The 20705-nt window shown below is 44.1% G+C and overlaps 1 protein-coding gene across 1 annotated transcript; it reads left to right on the forward strand.

Moving 5' to 3' along the window:
* Window positions 1–8073: 8073 nt before the first annotated feature.
* Window positions 8074–12162, forward strand: LACRT (lacritin). The gene is made up of 5 exons (XM_004053283.4): window positions 8074–8185; window positions 9740–9793; window positions 10592–10729; window positions 11135–11236; window positions 12020–12162. Exons 1-5 carry the CDS (start codon window positions 8128–8130, stop codon window positions 12079–12081), a joined length of 414 nt encoding a protein of 137 aa, XP_004053331.1. The 5' UTR covers window positions 8074–8127; the 3' UTR covers window positions 12082–12162.
* Window positions 12163–20705: the final 8543 nt, after the last annotated feature.

The following is a 20705-nucleotide window of genomic DNA, read 5'->3' on the forward strand; positions in this document are numbered from 1 at the left end:
ATTTCTCCCTCATTGACTGTGATCAGTGACCTTAGAAGATCTCTGTCCGCCCCATCCCACCTCGCCTGAGATCCAGAACCAGACCCCACCCTTTTTCATGTCTCTCCAGTGAAGCATATGCTGGGGAAAGGAAAGGGAGGTAAGATTTTATACTGGAGGGACTCTCAACAACCACAAAGAACTAGAATAAATGGAATCCTCTCAATTTGTCATCAGTAAATGGGAAAGGGAGATTTAACAACACATACAAGATGCCTCTCAATTTAGGATGAGGTTACAGCCTGATAAACCCATCATAAGTTGAAAATATAAGTTAAAAGTACATTTAACATACCTAACCTACTGAACATCATAGCTTAGTCTTGCCTGCCTTACACGTGCTCAGAACACTTACATTCACCCAAAACTGGGCAAAATCATCCAACACAAAGCCTATTTTCTAATAGTGTTGAATAGCTCATGTAATTTATTGAAAACCGTAATGACAGTGGAAAACAGAGTGCTTTTATGGGTACTAGAAGTATGGATTCTACTGAATGTGTATTGTTTTCTCACCGACGTAAAGTCAAAACATTGTAAGTCAGGGACTATCCGTATTTGGGAGCACCGTTTGAAGAAAAACAAACTCCACCAAGTCCTGCCTATTCAAGAAAATATTGTTTCTAAAAATAAACCCACAAGCATCAGTATTTGTCATCATAATGATGATCAAGGGGCTGGGCACAGTGGCTCACGCCTGTAATCCCAGCACTCTAGGAGGCCGAGTCAGGTTGATTACCTGAGCTCAGGAGTTCGAGACCAGCCCAGTCAACATGATGAAACCCCATCTCTACTAAAAATCCAAAAAAATTAGCTGGGTGTGGTGGCGTGTGCCTGTAATTCCAGCTACTCAGGAGGCTGAGGCAGGAGCATCACTTGAACCTGGGAGGCAGAGGTTGCAGCAGTGAGCTGAGATCGCTCCTTTGCACTCCAGCCTGAGTGACAGAGCAAGACTCCATCTCAAAAAAAAAAAAAAAAAAAAATCAAGGACAGCCATTTCTAAAGGGGCCTTCTGTTATGTATATTAAAAATTCAAATCTAATTCTCAAAATGTTAAGGAAAAAGCAAAGAGATGGAAACAAAGGCAGAGCATGATAAAGCAAGTACAATTAAATGTTGACATTTGGGAGCTCAAGTCCCCATTGGATCTAGAAAGAGGATGTGAAAATTCTTCGTACTATTTTTACAAATCCTCTGTAAGTCTGAAGTTATTTCAAAACAAAAAGTAGGTAATGCATATGTTAATTAGCTTGATTTAGCTGTTCCACATGCAACCATATTTCGAAACATCACATTGTATGTGATAAATATATACAATTTTCATTTGTCAATTTTTAAATTAGTTTTATAATAATACAAAGTAAAAATATTAAATGAAGTGTTCTGAAATAATAAGAAAATTAGGAGTTTTACAAGAAAATCCAGATTTCCAATTTTCCTTGAAGAATTAGAATGCCTGGCAGCCATCGGCTCAAGGCAGAGGCAGCTGACCACTTTACAAAGGGCAGGCACACTCCAATTTGCTCCAACTCTACCACTTCCTCCTGATTTCCTGCACCTGAAAGGGAAGGACAATTACTACTTATCAACGCACGTATGCTGCTGTTTGCCTTGTACCTGGACTGCCAGGCTCATTAATGGTACCTGCTTGACTCCTGTAGGCATTGAAATTTGCAACCCTTAGCCCTGACCTTTGACCCCAAGTCCCTTTCTGGACATTGCCAGATGAGGTAGCTAGACCCCATGGGAGCCGTGAGAATCCTTTTTGCTTAGACCACAGGCAGGAAGAGGGCCCACTTATTGGTCTTCTTTGTGGACTGTTTCACAGCTTCCTGGAGCTTACCCCTTCACTTGTGAAACTAGAGATAGAAAAAAAAAAAATCCTTCCCCTTAAGGTCTGGAAAAAGCTTTCCAAAGATGCACATAACATGCCTTTTTTTTCCTCTGGGCCCAGTTGGTGTCCACTAAACCTTCCAAAATCAAAATGCTGAAGGGTACTGTCCTAGTTAATTTTATATGTCAACTTTGCTGGGCAACAATGCCCAAATATGTGGTGAAACATTATTCGGATGTTTTTGTGAGGGTTTTCTTGGATGAGATTAACATTTAAATTGGTAGACCTTGCATAAGGCAGATTGCCTTCGAGTAAGGCAGATTGAAGGTGGGCCTTATCCAGTCAGTTGAGGCCCGAATAGAACAAAAGACGGACCTCCCCTGAGCAAGAAAAACTTCTGCCAGAAGGTGGCCTTCAGACTTGAACCACAACATCAGCTATTTCCTGGGTCTTCAGGCTAACACCCTTCAGACCTGAACTACAGCTTTTGGACATGCTAGCCTCCATAATCACATGAACCAATTTTTTAACATAAATCAACCTCTCTCTGTTCCTCTCTCTCTCTGTCTCAATCTCTCTCTCGATATATATATATATATATATATATATATATATATATATATGTGTGTGTGTGTGTGTGTGTGTGTCTGTCTATAAATATTCACACTATATATAAATACATATACATACAAGTACACACATATCCAATTAGTACTATTTCGCTGGAGAACCCTAATGAATACAGGTACCAATTAGTTAAACTAGAGAAACGTAATGTTACAGAGGCCTCATATTTATTTTAAAATGGAATTTAACATTCCAGCAAGGAGTTGTGGTTGACAGCACAGACTCTGAAACTAGGAAGCCCACGTTGAAATCCAGCTCTGCCACTCACTAGCTGTGTCATCATGGGCCAGCATCTTAAACTGCCTTTGCCTTAGTCTGCTTATCTAGAAAGTGAGAGTATTAATAGTACTTTATCTCATTGGGTTGTTAGGAGGATTAAATGAGATTAAAATGGATAAAGCTCTGAAAATAGTGCTTGGCACATACTACATGCTGTATGTATGTTAAAGAAACAGAATTCACATTTTTAAAATTTTTTCACTCCATTGCTTTGTCTTTACACCTCCCCGATGGCCAAGGTGGAAGATCGGAGGCATCACAGGAGTGTGGCAGAGCTTGTGCAGGCCACAGGGCTTGGCAGAGAAGACAAGCCATGTCGAGCACAGCAGCCAGGGTAGAATGGCCCTCGGAGATCAACGTGTGCCTGTGTCTCCAATGCAGGAGCAGTCTACCCTAAATAGTCCATGTCAGTTCCTCCCTTTGGAGTCTCTGCTTCCCCACCAGCCCCCAGAACATGGCCTAACACACAGGGAGGGGAATGAGGAAAAGACATTCATCACAGTTCAGACAGGAAGTGGTGTATCAGTGGAGAGGTCCAAGTAGAAAACAAATGGCACACTCAAGAGGGCTTTTATATATATATATAAAATACTTTAAGTTCTAGTGTACATGTGCACAATGTGCAGGTTTGTTACATATGTATACATGTGCCGTGTTGGTTTGCTGCACCCATTAACTCATTATTTACATTAGGTATTTCTCCTAATGTTATCCCTCCCCCATCCCCCCACCCCAAAACAGGCCTCAGTGTGTGATGTTCCCCACCCTGTGTCCAAGTGTTGTCATTGTTCAATTCCCACCTATGAGTGAGAACATGTGGTGTTTGGTTTTCTGTCCTTGCGATAGTTTGCTTAGAATGATGGTTTCCAGCTTTATCCATGTCCCTACAAAGGACATGAACTCATCCTTGTTTATGGCTGCATAGTATTCCATGGTATATATGTGCCACATTTTCTTAACCCAGTCTATCACTGATGGATATTTGGGTTGGTTCCAAGTCTTTGCTATTGTGAATAGTGCCGCAATAAACATACGTGTGCATGTGTCTTTATAGTAGCATGATTTATAATCCTTTGGGTATATACCCAGTAATGGGATCGTTGGGTTAAATGGTGTTTCTAGTTCTAGATCCTTGAGGAATCACCACACTGTCTTCCACAATGGTTGAGCTAGTTTACATTCCCACCAATGGTGTAAAAGTATTCCTATTTCTCCACATCCTCTCCAGCACCTGTTGTTTCCTGACTTTTTAATTATCGCCATTCTAACTGGTGTGAGATGATATCTCATTGTGGTTTTGATTTGCATTTCTCTGATGGCCAGTGATGATGAGCATTTTTTCATGTGTCTGCTGGCTGCATAAATGTCTTCTTTTCAAAAGTGTCTGTTCATATCCTTTGCCCACTTTTTGATGGGGTTGTTTGATTTGATTTTTTCTTGTAAATTTGTTTTTCTTTGTAGATTCTGGATATTAGCCCTTTGTCAGATGGGTAGATTGCAAAAATTTTCTCCCATTCTGTAGGCTGCCGGTTCACTCTGATGGTAGTTTCTTTTGCTGTGCAGAAGCTCTTTAGTTTAATCAGATCCCATTTGTCTATTTTGGCTTTTGTTGCCATTGCTTTTGGTGTTTTAGTCATAAAGTACTTGCCCATGCCTATGTCCTGAATGGTATTGCCCAGGTTTTCTTCTAGGGTTTTTATGGTTTTAGGTCTAACATTTAAGTCTTTAATCTATCTTGAATTAATTTTTGTATAAGGTGTAAGGAAGGGATCCAGTTTCAGCTTTCTACATATGGCTAGCCAGTTTTCCCAGCACCATTTATTAAATAGGGAATCCTTTCCCCATTTCTTGTTTTTGTCAGGTTTGTCAAAGATCAGATGGTTGTAGATGTGTGGTGTTATTTCTGAGGCCTCTGTTCTGTTCCATTGGTCTATATCTGTTTTGGCACCAGTACCGTGCTGTTTTGGTTACTGTAAGCTTGTAGTATAGTTTGAAGTCAGGTAGTGTGATGCCTCCAGTTTTGTTCTTTTTGCTTAGGATTGCCTTGGCAATGCAGGCCCTTTTTTGGTTCAATATGAACTTTAAAGTAGTTTTTACTAATTCTGTGAAGAAAGTCATTGGTAGCTTGATGGGGATGGCATTGAATCTGTAAATTACCTTGGGCGGTATGGCCATTTTCACGATATTGATTCTTCCTATCCAAGAGCATGGAATGTTCTTCCATTTGTTTGTGTCCTCTTATTTCATTAAGCAGTGGTTTGTGGTCCTCAGGAGGGCTTTTTTTTAAAAAGATTCTTTAAGGAAAAATGTATCTATTATTTACAGAGATTCAAGTAAGGACTAGCAACAGCAGGAAGTCTGAAGCAGCGTGTTGGGGGGGTGAATAATGTCACCTGACACCAAGAGATGGCGCTCTGAAACAGGGACCAGACAGAAGCTGCAGTTAGAGAGAAACAACCATTGCCACACCATGCTGCATTAAGTATCCGTGGCTGTAAAAATTATTCAAACATTTGGTGGCTTCACACATGATTTCTTATCCACAGTTGTTATGGATCAGCAGTCCAGGTACAGATGCGCCCTCAGACACAGAGTCTCTAATGAGGCTGCAGTCAAGTTATCATCGAGGCTGCGGTCACCTCAAAACTCAGCTGAGGAAAGACCCATTTCCAAGCTCAGTCACGTGGTAGCTGGCAGGGTTGAGTTCCTCACAGATAGCTGGACTAAGGGCCTCGGTTCCTTACTGGCTACAGGCTGGAGGCTGTCCTCGGTTTCTTGCCACGTAGGTCTCTCCACAGGACAGCCTCACACATGGCCACTCACTTCATCAGAGCAAGCTGAGAAGATCCAGAGACAGAGTGTGTGTAAACAAGACTAAAGTCATAGTCACAGAACTGACTACCTCATCACTTTGCCATCTTCTATTAGGAGTGAATCTCGAGACCCAGCCCACTTAAGCAGAGGAAATTACAGCAGGGCACCAATGCCAAGACGTAGGCATCACCAGGAGCTATCTCTGAAGTCATCCTACCACACATGCCAAAGCAAGAGAGGGAGCAGGAGGAACAAATGCCTTGACCTCTCCCTTTTCCCACCCTCCCATCTCCCACCTGTGTCTCCCATTGGCCAAACTCAACTCGAAGCTAGAGGGCATGGGAGCCCAGGTGATACAGCCCATAGAGGCATCCTTCCAGACCAGTGCAGAGATGAGAGAGAATAAGCCTGAGGCAGAGGGGAGAGAGGTACAACGAGCAGCCCATGAGACAAGACACAGATCAGCGAACTGACAGTCATCATGGAGGTCAGATAACCTAGAAAACAAGACATCACACAGAGCAGCCCCTCACCCATATCCATGAGGTCTGCCTCTTTAATCTATGCACCCAATTCTTTCCCAGGCTCTATAATTTGGGGTAACATTTCTCCAGGCCCTGTTATAGAATAATGAAAATTTTCTATAAAACAAATGTCCTTACTTTCACCTCATCCCTATTTATGTAAATGCTTGCCTCTTTAATTACTGAGGCCAGGAGGAAGATTTGGGAGAGGAAAGGGCTATGCAGTGACATTTGGAAAGACCCTGCTCTGTGACAGTTCTAGCGTTGACGCCAAAGTTCTCATTTCCTCTTAGAAAAGTCTTGTGCAAATAGCATAATTTGCTCCTGTTGACTTTTTTAATGTGCTCATGGAGACTGCTCGGGATCTATATCTGTTTGGGATCTGCAGGACTTCTCCTTCTGCAGTGTACACACACGTGCACACACGTATGTGCACATACCCACACACACGTATGTGCACATACCCAGGGCACTGGTGCCATCAAAACTTTCTCTTGTTCTTCAGCCTTCTCCATTCCAGGTAAGGCCACCACCACCTTCAAGGCTCCCAGGCCCAGACCCTCAGGCAGGTAGCAATTGCCAAGGCTTTAATGTCCCACCCCATTAATTTTATCTTCCTTTATCTCCTGAAAAGATTAATGCTTTAAACCCTGGCACCCAAAACACCCTCATGTTGAAAACTCTTCAATACCCCCTTCTCACACTCATCTTCAGAGCTACCATGAGGCAGAGAAGCCTCCAGAATCAGCCCACATGGGGCTGGGTGAGTGCCAACACCAAGCAAGGGGAAAGTCACAAATTGACATCCAGCACCTTATTCTCCACTCTTCATTCCCTCAACTGACTCCTGCTCCACGGCCCATTCTATTAATATCTAGCATTTAGCACCAGCCTGGACAAAAATCTACCTGGAAAGATGGTACAGGAACCCCACACAACTCCATAGAACTTCGCTGTCTAAAAAAATGCTTTGCCATATATTATCTCACTTAATCTCCACCACTATGCTGTACATAGGAGCCACAACTCCTAGACAACAAATAAAAATCCTATCACTTTTCAAATCCTAACATTTTCATATGACAAAGCCAGAACTCAAAATCCAGACCTCTAGAGTCCCAGATCAGGAAAGGAAGAAACGCCAAGTCAAAGAGAAGCTTCTTTAGAATAATCTGCTTTTCTGGATTATTCACACCATGGGTCAGCTCCCCACTTGAAGTCAGAACCAAGCTCCAATTTCAGTGAACCACCATCATGCTTTGACCAGGAGATCCTCTCAGAAATGTGGGGTCCCATTGATTAGGCCTGAAGACAGAGATTGACAGGCCTTTGTGAGCCTGGAGGAGTTCTTTTTAGGGGCTGGATAATGTCAAGAACAGAGAACAACTCCAGAGAAGGCACACACACCTTCAAACCCATCCCCTCATGGGGAGAAAGCAGCCAGGAACTCAGGCCTCAAGTGTTCTAGGTGTGGTCTCCCAGGGAAACGGGCTCACTTAGTTTGGGGAAACCTTCAAACCCTGCACTGAGTCCTATGTAGACTGGGACAAAAGGTGGACAATGTAATCTCCTGAGCCCTCAACCTCCTCCTGGAGAGTTGACAAGATTAAGATTTCTCTACCAGAACCCTCAACAGACACATCCCAAAATCTCCCCAAGTGAAATGTGCTCTACCTACCGTCCCTGAGAGCCCAGGGGTGTGAACCCAGAGGGCAGGTGTGGTGGGGAAGGGAGGAGGGAGAAAGAAAAGGGATGGCTGGGAGTTAGAGAAAGGCTCCTATCCAGGACCTGCCTGCAAGGATCCCAGGTATCAGCCAGCCCAACCTAGCCCTTGTTGACTTAGCAGGTGACAGTTTGGGGAAGAAGGGGAGGAGGATGCGGAAGTCACACCTCTCCAGGCTTGGTTCCCATTGGCCCTTGATATCCTTAAAAGGGCCCAGCAATTTCAGCATCCTTATTCCCCAGACCTTCTGCAGATTCTGTGGTTATACTCACTCCTCATCCCAAAGAATGAAATTTACCACTCTCCTCTTCTTGGCAGCTGTAGCAGGGGCCCTGGTCTATGCTGGTGAGTATGGCCTTTCCTCTGCGCCCCACAAGAGTCCTCCCAGTCCAAGGAGCCCCTCACTCCTGCCTTCACCCCTCTCCTCCTCTCTCAGTGCTATTCTGGCTTCCCTGCCTCTGCAAGTGACTCCTCTCCCAGTTCTCCACACGTGGCCTCTGCACCCCACTGGCCAGAGGAACCCAGAACTCTCTGGCCTCTGCCTGCCCTCCCAGCTCATCTCCTCACACACCATTGTTTACCCACTATGCCTCAGCTACACTGGCTTCTCTGGTGTCCCCTGCATGTAGTTGAGCAGGGTGTCCCCTACACGAGGGTGCCCAGGCAAGGAGTGGTAGAAGCTAAAATCTGGCCGACACTCTACTTGCCAAGCAGTGAGCCTGGCCCCTGGCTGTGTCTCTTAGGAGGAAGGGATGCCTTTTTTTTTTTTTTTTTTTTTTTTGAGACCGAGTCTCCCTCTGTTGCCCAGGCTGGAGTGCAGTGGCGTGATCTCGGCTCACTGCAACATCCACCTCCTGGGTTCCAGCGATTCTCTTGCCTCAGCCTCCTGGGTAGCTGGGACTACAGGCTCATGCCACCATGCCCAGCTAATTTTGTATTTTTAGTAGAGACGGTGTTTCACCATGTTGGCCAGGTTGGTCTCGAACTCCTGACCTCAGGCGATCCGCCTGCCTTGGCCTCCCAAAGTGTTGGAATTACAGGCGTGAGCCACCGTGCCCGGCTGGGATGCCTTTTTTGATCCACAGAAGCACCATTTGGGCCATGATGATCCTGCTGTTCCTTGAACATCAGGATCTTCCTTCTTGTCCTTTCCTTGTCTAGAATGCTTTCCCTCTCCCTGGCCCCTTCCCCCAACCAACTCTAATGTCACCTGGCCAATGATTTTTCATCTAGAAAATTTCAGTTTAGATATAATTCCCCAAAAAGGCCTTCCATGCACATGCGGAACAAATCAGATCCGTGTGCCCTTCTCGCACCAGGCTGCACGTTCCCTTCCAGCACTGTCACACCAGCCATTAAATAATTTCGTAAAAGGACAGATGTAAGCTCTGTCAGGGCAGGGGTCTTGTCTGCCCTCTTCAGCACTGCACCTCCATCTCTTGGCACAGAGCTTTGCATAAATGTTGTGTTGAAAGAATAAAGGGAATCAAGTCTGGGGTCTCAATCCTGCAAATCGCTCAAATATGGCCCCATAACCCCCACATACTGTCCTCCTCTACCACAGAGGAGGTTGAGCCCCTCTGACCACGGCCAGCTCCATGACAGACACCTCAGGGAAGCCTCCCAAGCCAGGGGCCAGTCAGGAGGAAGGCACTGTTCCAAGAGACATTACACTTCTCAGAGGGGAACTTGTTTCAAAAGCCACAGGAGTTAAACATCAGAGAGTGCCCCAGCAGACCCGCTGATATGGTGGAAGGGCATGTCCAACCCAAAGGGAAATTGATCCCCTTCTATCCATGAGCATTCCCAGGAGATAAGCTTTGGGAACGCGAGGGGAGGGTGGCTCGAGTAGGTCCGGTTCGGTCCTTGCCCTCATCTGGCATGTTTCCCCCATTGCAGAAGATGCCTCCTCTGACTCGACGGGTGCTGATCCTGCCCAGGAAGCTGGGACCTGTGAGTCCTCCTCTCCCTCCTGCTCTAGCCCTCATTGGGAAGGTTTAACAGTTAGGGATGTGAGTGGTGGCTGGGAGAAGAAGCCAGTGGGAGGAGATCTGGATTCTGTGCTTGGTGGTAATGGGGAGGGGCAGGTAATATAATAAAGAAGGTAGCATGGGTTGAAATGGCACAAGGCTAAGGACAAAAGAGGATGACCCAGAGAGGCAAGGACAATAGGGAGCATGGGGAAAAGGTTATTGTGAATAAAAGGGAGAGAAACATGAGGTTAAGTGGTAAGGGCAATGTCTCACATGGCATTAATACCTTCACCTGCAAACACCTCCCATTACTCCCAATTCCTTAGCAAGATAACCATTATCTGGCCTCTAACCTCATTTTCCAACCCCATTTTCCATGACTCTCTTTTATGTCGCACCCACATCAGCTAAATTGAACTTGTTTCCATTCCCCACACATGCCTTCGCCTGACCTCTTACTCACTGCCTGCCCCCAGGGAAGCCCCTTTGGTACATCCTCTCCTGCTAACATCCTGCCTTCAAGATCCAGCTTCTCTACGAACTGCTCCCCGATTCTCACCATCCCCTAGCCCAAATCCTTCCCCAACCCTGCCCACTGCATTCCAAGAGACACACAGCATGCAGAAATGCTATCTCCCTTAAGGGGGCAGCGTTTAAGCCATATCACTTCTGTATCCTGGCACCCAGCACACATTAGGTATCCTGGGGCCCTGCAACCCATTCCAAAAGAAACAAACACTTTGACCTTGCTAAAATCCATCAATTTGTGCATTCACAGCTAAGCCTAATGAAGAGATCTCAGGTCCAGCAGAACCAGCTTCACCCCCAGAGACAACCACAACAGCCCAGGAGACTTCGGCAGCAGTTCAGGGGACAGCCAAGGTCACCTCAAGCAGGCAGGAACTAAACCCCCTGAGTAAGTCTCTGTCTCTATGCCAGATCAACAACCTAGAAAAGTCTCTGGCTGCAGGCCCACATCACACCTCCACGCACAGAGATAAGCCTGGTGAGAAGCAGGTAGACTCAAACACCTGAACACAAAGGCACAAATGGGATTGTGCATTGCACCCACACACAACGTTTCCACAATAGTAGATGTTGCAGCCTGCACAATACATGGTTTCTGTCCTGCCTGGCTCACACAACTTCCTATGAGAGAAGTGCTGGAGCCCTCAGCAAAACTTCTGCACTTTAGGACTTTCTGTAGGGATGATGTCCTGGGTGGAGTGGGGGTGGGGGGCGGGTGCAGGTGGGGCAGTGCAGAGTTCTCTTTAAATGAGATGATTTTTCTGCTGATGTGATTGTTCTGCTCCAAAATTAGAATCCATAGTGGAGAAAAGTATCTTACTAACAGAACAAGCCTTTGCAAGAGCAGGAAAAGGAATGCACGGAGGCGTGCCAGGTGGAAAACAATTCATCGAAAGTGAGTGCATCCCAAGGCAAGGCTTTGTGGGAATGAGAATACTCACCACCCACCATCCGGGGGTGGGATATGGGACAGAACTTGCCCCCATTTCCACCTCACATATGAGACTTGGAATTGCCACAGCCCCTGCTGTTGAAGACCCCTCACTTTGTGCTTTCGTATGTTTCCAATTTCTCATCCAGATTCAAATTGCCGGCTGGGCACGGTGGTTCATGCCTGTAATCCCAGCACTTTGGGAGGCCAAGGCAGGTGGATCGCTTGAGCCCAGGAGTTCAAGACCAGCCTGGGCAACATGGCGATACCCCATCTCTACAAAAAAATACAAAAATTAGCCAGGCGTGGTGGCACATGCCTGTAGTCCCAGCTACTTGGGAGGCTAAGGTGGGAGGATCACCTGAACCCATGAGGCAGAGGTTGCAGTGGGCCGAGATTGTGCCACTGCACTCCATCCTGGGTGACAGAGAAAGACCCTGTCTCAAAAAAAAGAACAGATTCAATGTGCCATGTTGTCTGATATTGATTCACCTGGGGTCTAACCCCCTACCTTCCCACAGCAGAGCCTGCTTGTTTCTATTCTTGTCCCCTGCCCCTGCCAAGGTGGGGAAGAGGGTAGGTCCTTCAGGCTCTGGTGAATCTAATCTCAATCCCTCCAACTTCTGTGTAAGCCTCTCCAGAGTCTCAGTAAGTCTGGAAAGCAGAGATGGAATTGAGGAGAAATGGAAGGGGTGGAGCTGGTGCCTAGGGTCCTAAAAGCCTCTTTTGTCTCATCTTTCCTTCTAGATGGAAGTGAAGTTGCACAAAAATTACTGAAGAAATTCAGTCTATTAAAACCTTGGGCATGAGAAGCTGAAAAGAATGGGATCATTGGACTTAAAGCCTTAAATACCCTTGTAGCCCAGAGCTATTAAAACGAAAGCATCCAACTTGCTGTGTGCCTGTGCTCTATGGGATGGGCCCTGGAGGAAGTGCAGGGAGAAAAGCCCTCCCTGGACCAACACAAGGCATAGGATGTCCTGACCCAGGCCCTTGGCCAGTCACAGCCTGCCTGGAAGGCAGAGCCTCTAACAAGCCCTTTTATTCACTTCGAGCCACATCCACATCGCTGAGCCTCCTTTGAGTCCAAATGCCACTCCAGTTTTCGTCCCCCTCTTACTCTTCACACATTACTCCTAGTGACATTTGAGCATTTCCAAAAATTAAATCAAATTCCAAAGAACCAGGATTTATCATCCTGAAAATAATCAAAGCCTGAGCCATTTATGCTAAAGCCACTTTCTGGTACCTTTATCGGAAATTCATCTCTCCTGCCTTCTATTCGTACATTCTACACTGGGCCAAAGTGGCTGGCAATGGCTAATTAGGTCAGACAGTAAAGTAATGAGCTACTACAGTGACAACTGGCACTTGACTAAGAAGACCAATTGAATCCATTAAGGTTATTCCTGTGATGTGGTGCAGAGAAACCACTTTTGACTGCGTTTTAGATGTGCGAATTATCTTCCCCAAAGGACTAAAGTCTCTCAAAGGGGTCTTGGTCACCTCTTTCTCCTCCTGCAACTTTGTTTTCCTCCCCTACAGCTCATGGCTGTGTCTTGCACACAGATGAACCAGGGAAGATCACTCATGACTTCAGGGGGCAAAGAAAGCAGTCAGATCTTCTGCCAGACCCCACCCCAGGCCAGGCACAGGGTCTTCTGCTCTTTAACATGCCCGGAGTCATTGATTCTAGACTGTTCTTCCCACCCCATCTTAGTTTATTTTCTGTTGCTCATAACAGAATATCTAAAACTGGATAATTTATAAGACGCAAAATGTACTTCTTACAGTTCTAGAGCTAGGAAGTCCAAGGTCAAGGGGGCATGTCTGGCAAGAGCTTTCTTGCTGGCAGGGAATCTCTGCAGGATCCCAAGCTGGAACAGAGAATCACATAGTGAGGTGGCTGTCCACGCTAGCTCAGCTCTCTCTTCCTCTTCTTAGAAAGCCTCCAGTCTCACTCTTGCGGCAAACCATTAATCCATTAACCCATTAATTCATTAATCCATAAATGGATTAATCTATTCACAAGGGCAAAGACCTCATGACCCAATCATTTCTTTTTCTTTTTGTTTTTTAAGACAGAGTCTTGTTCTGTCACCCACACTGGAGTTCAACAGCTCAATCGCAGCTCACTGCAACCTCTGCCTCCCAGGTTCAAGCAATTCTCCTGCCTCAGCCTCCCAAGCAGCTAGGATTACAGGTGCCCACCGCCACACCTGGCTAATTTGTTGTATTTTTAGTAGAGACGGGGTTTCACCATTTGGCCAGGATGGTCTCAAACTCCTGACCTCATATGATCCACCTGCCTAGGCCTCCCAAAGTGCTGAGATTACAGACACGAGCAACTGCACCCAGCATGAACCAATCATTTCTTAATAACCCTGCCTTTCAATATTGTTACTTTAGGGATTAAGTTTCAATGTAAGTTTTGGAGGGGACAAACACTCAAACTATACCATTCTACTCCTGGCCCTCTGAAACTCATGTCCTTCTCAAATATAAATATATTCATTCCAACTCCATAGCCCCAAAATCTTAGCTCATTCCAGCACCAACTCAAAAGTCCAAAGTCCAGAGTATCATCTGTGAGCCTGTGAAATACAAATGAGTTATCTACTTTTAAGATACAGTTGTGGTAAAAGCATAAAACAGACATTCCCATTCCAAAATGGAGAAATAGACAAAAAGAAACGAGTAACAGGTCTCAAGCAAATCTGAAACCCAGCAGGGCAGACATTAAATCTTAAAGCTGAAGAATAATTTCTTTTGACTCTGTGTGTGGCCTCCCATCCACAACGGGGTATGGGTTAGGCCCCCAAGACTTCAGGCAGCCTCACCCTTATGGCTTTGCTCAGTGCAGCCCATGTGACTGCTCCTAGCTATTGGAGTCTGGTGCCTGAAGCTTTCCCAGGTAGGTGTTGCATACTGCCAGTGACTGCACACTTCTGGGTTCCCAGTAGTGGTCCCACTCCCACAGCTCCACTAGGCATTACCCTAATGGAGACTCTCTATGGTGGCACCACTTCCATGGCTCCGCTAGATGGGGACTGTTCGCAGTGGCTCTGCCCCTGTGACAAATCTTTGCCTGGGCTCCTAGGCTTTTGATGATATCGTTTGAAATCTTGGTGGAGGCTGCCAAGCTGCCACGGCTTTTGCTGTCTGCAAGCCTGCAGAGTCAGCACCACCTGGACGCTGCCAAGGTTTATGGCTTCTACCTTCCAAAACTGCAGCACAAGCTGCAATTGGGGTCACTTGAGCCTTGGCTAGGGCAGCCATGAAGCTCTGCACTGGGGTTCCAGGGCAGAGTCCCAAGGCACCATTCTGCCCTTCTAGACCTCTGGGCCTATAACAGGAGGGGCACCCTCAAAGATCTCTGAAATGCATTTCAGGTCTTTCTTCATTGTCTTGAGAAATAGCATCTGGCTCCCTTCTATCTGTACTAATCTTTTTAGCTGCACCCTTGATCTCCTCTTCTGAATGCACCTTTTCACTCTTCATGCGGCCAGGCTGACAGTTTTCCAACTCTTTCCACTCTGCTTCCAGTTTAATGTAAATTTTCTTTATCTTTATAATTGTCTTTGAATTATTCCTTTGCTCCCAAATCTCAGCATAAGTGGCCAAAAGTAACCATGCACCTCCTTCTATATTTTGCTTAGAAATTTCCTCTGCAGATACTCTAGTTTGTCACTCTCAAGTTTGGCCTTCCACAAAGCCCTTAAATGTAGACACAGTTCAGTCAAGTTCTCTGTCAATTTATAACAAGGATGGTCTTCACTCCAGTTTCCAATACCTTATTCCTCAGTTCCATCTGAAATCTCATCAGAATGGCCTTACTGTTCATATTTCAATTAGCATTCTGGTCACAATCACTTAACAAATCTCTAAGAAGATCCAAACTTTCCACAGAACTGAGGTTCTCCATGAGTTCTTCACCCCTGCAGCAAACTTCTGCCTGGACATCCAGGTGTTTTCATACATCCTCTGAAATCTAGGTGGAAGTTCCCAAACCCCAATTCTTGAATTCTGCGCACTCACAGGCTCAGCACCACATAAAAGCTGCCAAGGCTTGGGGCTTGCACCCTCTGGAGCCACAGCCCAAGCTCTATGTTGGCCCCTTTCAGCCACGGCTAGAGTAGCTCAAACACAGGACACCAAGTCTCTAGGCTGCACAGAGCACAGGTACCCTGGGCCTGGCCCATAAAACCACTTTTTCCTCCTAGGCCTCCAGGCCTGTGATGGGAGGGGCTGCTGTGAAAACCTCTGACATGTCCTAGAGACATTTTCCCCATCATCTTGTGGATTAACATTCAGCTCCTCATTACTTGTGCAAATTTCTGCAACCGGCTTGAATTTCTCCTCAGAAAATGGGATTTTATCTTCTATCACATTGTCAGGCTGCAAATTTTCTGAACATTTATGCTCTGCTTCCCTTATAAAATGGAATGCCTTTAACAGCACTCAAGTCACATCTTGAATGCTTTGCTGCCTAGAAACCTCTTCCACCAAAAACCCTAAATCATCTCTCTCAAGTTCAAAGTTCCACAAATCTCTAGGGCAGAAGCAAAATGCTGCCAGTCTCTTTGCTAACACGTAACAAGAGTCACCTTTGCTCCAGTTCCCAAAACAAGTTCCTCGTTTTCATCAGAGACCACCTCAGCCTGGACTTTATTGTCCATGTTGCTATCAGCGTTTTGGGCAAAGCCATTCAACAAGTCTCTAGGAAGTTCCAGAATTTCCCACATTTCCCTGTCTTCTTCTGAGCCCTCCAAACTGTTCCAGCCTCTGCCTGCTACCCAGTTCCAAAGTTGCTTTCACATTTTCAGGTATCTTTTCAGCAACATCCCACTCTACTGTATTAATCAGTGCTAATACAGTACCAGTTTAGTGTATTAGTCAGTTTTCATGCTGCTGATAAAGACATAGTGGAGACTGGGCAATTTACGAAAGAAAGAGGTTTGTTGGACTTAGAGTTCCACGTGGCTGTGGAGGCCTCACAATCATGGTGGAAAGTGAAAGGCACATCTCACATGGCAGCAGACAAGAGAAGAGAGCTTGTGCAGGGAAAATCCCCTTTATAAAACCATCAGATCTCATGAGATCTCAAGAACTTTTGCATCTTGAAAAACTGAAACTATATTTATTAAACAACTCCTTATTTCCCCCTGCCCTCTGCTAGATTCAAGTTGTCTTCCCTCCCTTCCCTATCACCAGAGCAGCACAGGAAAGGCCTGCCCCCATGATTCAATTACCTCCCACCAGGTCCCTCCCACAACACATGGGAATTCAAGATGAAATTTAGATGGGGACACAGTGAAGCCGTACCAGCAGGGATTTCTGTCTGCTCTTTTACTTCTATATCCCCAGTGCCTAGAATAGTGCCTGGAACACAGAAAGCACCCAAGAAACATTGGTTCAATGTTGAATGAATTCACCCACTTCCACCCACCTCCTCATTTATATCCTGTGAGATGAATGTCTCCATCCTCTCTGTTCTTAGAATACGCATTTGCATGTCTGCTATAATACCTCTTCACCAGAGAGGCAACACTTCAGAAGTAGGTCCAGGCGGAGTTCATCTCAGAATGCCTAACACTCGGCAGGTAACAGGCGGTTAACCAGTTGTCTGTGTACTGAACGAAGGAGAAGCAAGCTCTGGGATTACCTGCCCCACAGCACCCCCAAAATTCCCCAGGTTCATCCTCCTCAAAGGAGAGAAAACTTCAACCATTTCACATTCACAAATTGGTGACTTTGGACACACAGTGATTATGACAAATCCTGATGAAGGAGCAAGAGCTAACCCCAGATACTGTTTCAGAGAAAACCCCAATCCTGATGAAATCCCTGCCAACCCCAGAGACAATGGCAGCAATCCAAAGGGTCTATGAGAAACAAGGAGCAGATAGTTCCCCCTTGTGGCACAGGCCTGTGGACTATGTGACTTTATTGTGAGGACAGGGTGGACCCATGTTCAAACTACTCAAGGCATACACAAACACATCTGTACCAGATGGAAGGCTGAGCATAGCCTTCTACCTCCCTTTCCACTGAATATTTCATGAAATGACTGAAAATGCTGATTTAATGAAAAACAGGCTACTTCTGGGTTGACAGTCATTCTCCTGCTTTCTGAGGTTATGGAAGTTTTAACATTCAGATATGGATGATATTCTAAATAAATTATATACAAATTAATGGGGAAAACATTCAATAACATAATTCTAAATGTAAGGAAAAGAAATAAAGATATATCTACTAATTTCTTACCTCTGAAACCAACTGAATTTTACAACAAGGAAAATAAATGCAGATATGTAAATTCCATCTTAGATGAAAATAGAAAGCCCTTACAACCCCAAATAACACTTTCTTTGAAGAAATTCTGCCAATTCCAGTGAAACTGGAACCAAATGGAGGGAGGATGCTGACACAGTGTCCCATAATAACAGATCATGGGCAGAGCTGGCAATACACAGACTTCTCTAAGTACACGACAAACTCAGAAGAGCAAAAGCAAGGTCACCTTGTTTGTAACCAGAGCAACCATATGTATAATGAGTGCTCCTGAAAAAGAGAACTGAACACGCGGAATAGGAAACATAAGTGAAAAAAGATTTCTTAAAAATAAAATTCTAGCCAGAAGCAGTGGTGCACGCCTGTAATCCCAGGCGGATTGCTTCAGGAGGATTGCTTCAGCCCAGGAGTTCAATACCAGCCTGCACATAGTGTGACTGTCTCTCAATAGACAGAAAGAGAAAGAGAGGAAGGAAGGAAGGAAGGAAGGAGGGAGGGAGGGAAGGAAGGAAGGACAGAAGGAGAAGGGGAAGAGGAAGGGAAGGAGGGAAGGGAGGGAAGACAACTTGAATCTAGCAGAGGGCAGGGGGAAATAAGGAGTTGTTTAATAAATATAGTTTCAGTTTTTCAAGATGCAAAAGTTCTTGAGATTGGTTATATAACAACGTGAATATACTTAACACCATTGAACTGTACACTTAATGGCTAAGCTGGTAGATTTTATGTTATGTGTATTTTACCACAATTAAAAATTTTAATTTTAAAAAAACTTGAATCTACAGATTGAAAGAAAAAAACTGATTCAAAAAGACCAATTTTAAGAACTGGCCTAATAGAGTTTCTTATCTTCAAAGATAAAGAAAGAATCATCTGGGCATCCAGCCAAAACTATCAACACACGGACTGAAGGGAAAAGAAATAGATCGGGCTAGCTCCTGACTTCAACATCAAAAGACCATGGAGAAATTCCTACACAGTCCTCTGGGAGAAGAAAGGTGATATCCAAGCATTCTGTCTTTAGTCAAGCTATTTTACCAGGCTAAGGCAATAGACAAATACTTTCAATATATAACAATTGAAGGAATTCCATTCTATTAACTCTTTTAAAAAACCATTAGAAGATAAACTTCAGCCAGCCAAGAGATAAATGGAGACTATGAAGTAAAAGGAGTAGCTATGAGTGCTAAATCCATTTTAATGCAGGACAAAGCTAAAAGTGCTGTGGAAATTATAGTTACAGAGTAGGGGGTAAATGTTATAAACTATGAGAATGTAACAAAAAATCAGCATACGGATGGAAGAGAAAGAGGGAATTCATATAAGTAGGTGGACTTTACAACTTTTATAGTTGAAGGATCAAAAAATATTTTTAACCTGCTGAATCAAATAATCAAGGTTTAAAGTAAATCACTAGAAGAATTCATAATAATATAATCCATGAAAACCAGATGATAAAAAGGAAGGGAAAAGGAGAAAGTAGAAGTATACTGTTTTAATAGTTGATAGTAGAGGGAGTAAACTCTGAATAAAGATTTGAGTACATCATTTGAAGTTGATTAAAAAGATAAGCAATAGGACTATAAACAAACTATAAATCTTTTATATTAGCAGAACTATACATAAAAAGGAAAAAACAGATCATATAGCAAAATATACATTTTAAATTGTTAAAATAAAAGGATGGCATTAAGAAGATATAACTAGTACAAACATGCCTTTCATGTGAACAAACAAAAATATAAACAATGGATTCATAAATATTATACATCAAGAACAATGGAACTGCTTTACTTTGCCTCTCTTCCTGTCTGCCTATATTCCTGCCTTACTTTCTGAATTTCAGTACAAAAGCCAGTGGGTAGAGCAGAGCAAGGCAGGCATCTGCATGAACAAGGAGTGGGGGATTACGAGAAAGCCAGAGAAAGGTGTTGGAACAGAAGATGAGGAGGGCATCTACCAGGAGCACAGTGGGTGAAGGGGAGCAGTGACCTGGCATGGGGCATCAGGGCCCGAGTAGGATGAGAAGGGCACCCATCCAGCCTGATGTGGGGGGTTGCAGCTCAAACAGAGTGAGGGGGTCTAGGTGGTGCAGGTTGACTGAGCCTGAACAATGTGGTGTTAGATTGGAATTGGAGGTAATGGTGAGAACTTTTGGTCTTTGATATATAATTCGATGTAGAAATACATGTAGGTGTAAATATGCATATATAATTTATTCATAGGAATGCACATACATATATAAATACATAGATACATTTCCTAGCTTGACCACTAGGAGACCTAGAAGCAGTAACATCCTAAGAACAGTGAGCATATATAGAGCCTATATCTTCTTTTCCAAATACCATTAAGAGAACAGGGATCCTTGGAGAAATGGCTAATACCAGGGGTAGGACAGAGAAAGTACATGATAAGGCTGGAATGAGTTGTTGTACCAGAAAGTAAGAAAATGCTCAAAAAATGATGGAGACATATCAAAAGAATACAAAATCTAATGAGAAGTTTAGCTTAATCCCAATAATATTGAATTATCTCAGACTAACAAAATTCAGCGGAAAGGAAAAGTATTATAAAAGATTATAATAGAAAGAAAGAGAAAGAAAGGAAGGAAGGAGAAAGAAAGAAAACGAATGAAAGAAAGAAAGAGAGAGAGAAAGAAAAAAGAAAAGAAAGAAGGAAGGAAGGAAGGAAAAAGAAGAGAAAAAATGAAGGAAGGGAAAGAAAGGAAGACTATAAATCATTGAATAAATAGAAAGGAAAGGAAAAGAAAAGAAGAGAAAAAAGGAAGAAAGGAAAAGAAATGAAGATTATAAATCATTGAATAAATAGGAAGCCATGAGTCCATATTGATTAAATAAATGAATGGATAAGTAAATGGGGATATCAGAAAGGTTTTTCTTACAGTAGAATGGTAGCTAATAAATTCAGAAGGAATGATTGAAGTAGAAAATCACTATTCAGCAACCATCAGGGTGATAATTCAACCAGGAAACATCAATGAGCACTAAAACTAATTGGTAAAAGTTTGATAAGGAAAAGGATACTTACATAGTTTCAAAGTACCTTTCCACAAAATATTTATTAATTTCACTAGAAGAAAAAGAGTAACTTCACAGTGGAGACAGCTGGCAGACAT

This window comes from Gorilla gorilla, chromosome 10 (assembly GCF_029281585.2).
Source record: "Gorilla gorilla gorilla isolate KB3781 chromosome 10, NHGRI_mGorGor1-v2.1_pri, whole genome shotgun sequence".
NCBI classification, from domain to species: domain Eukaryota; kingdom Metazoa; phylum Chordata; class Mammalia; order Primates; family Hominidae; genus Gorilla; species Gorilla gorilla.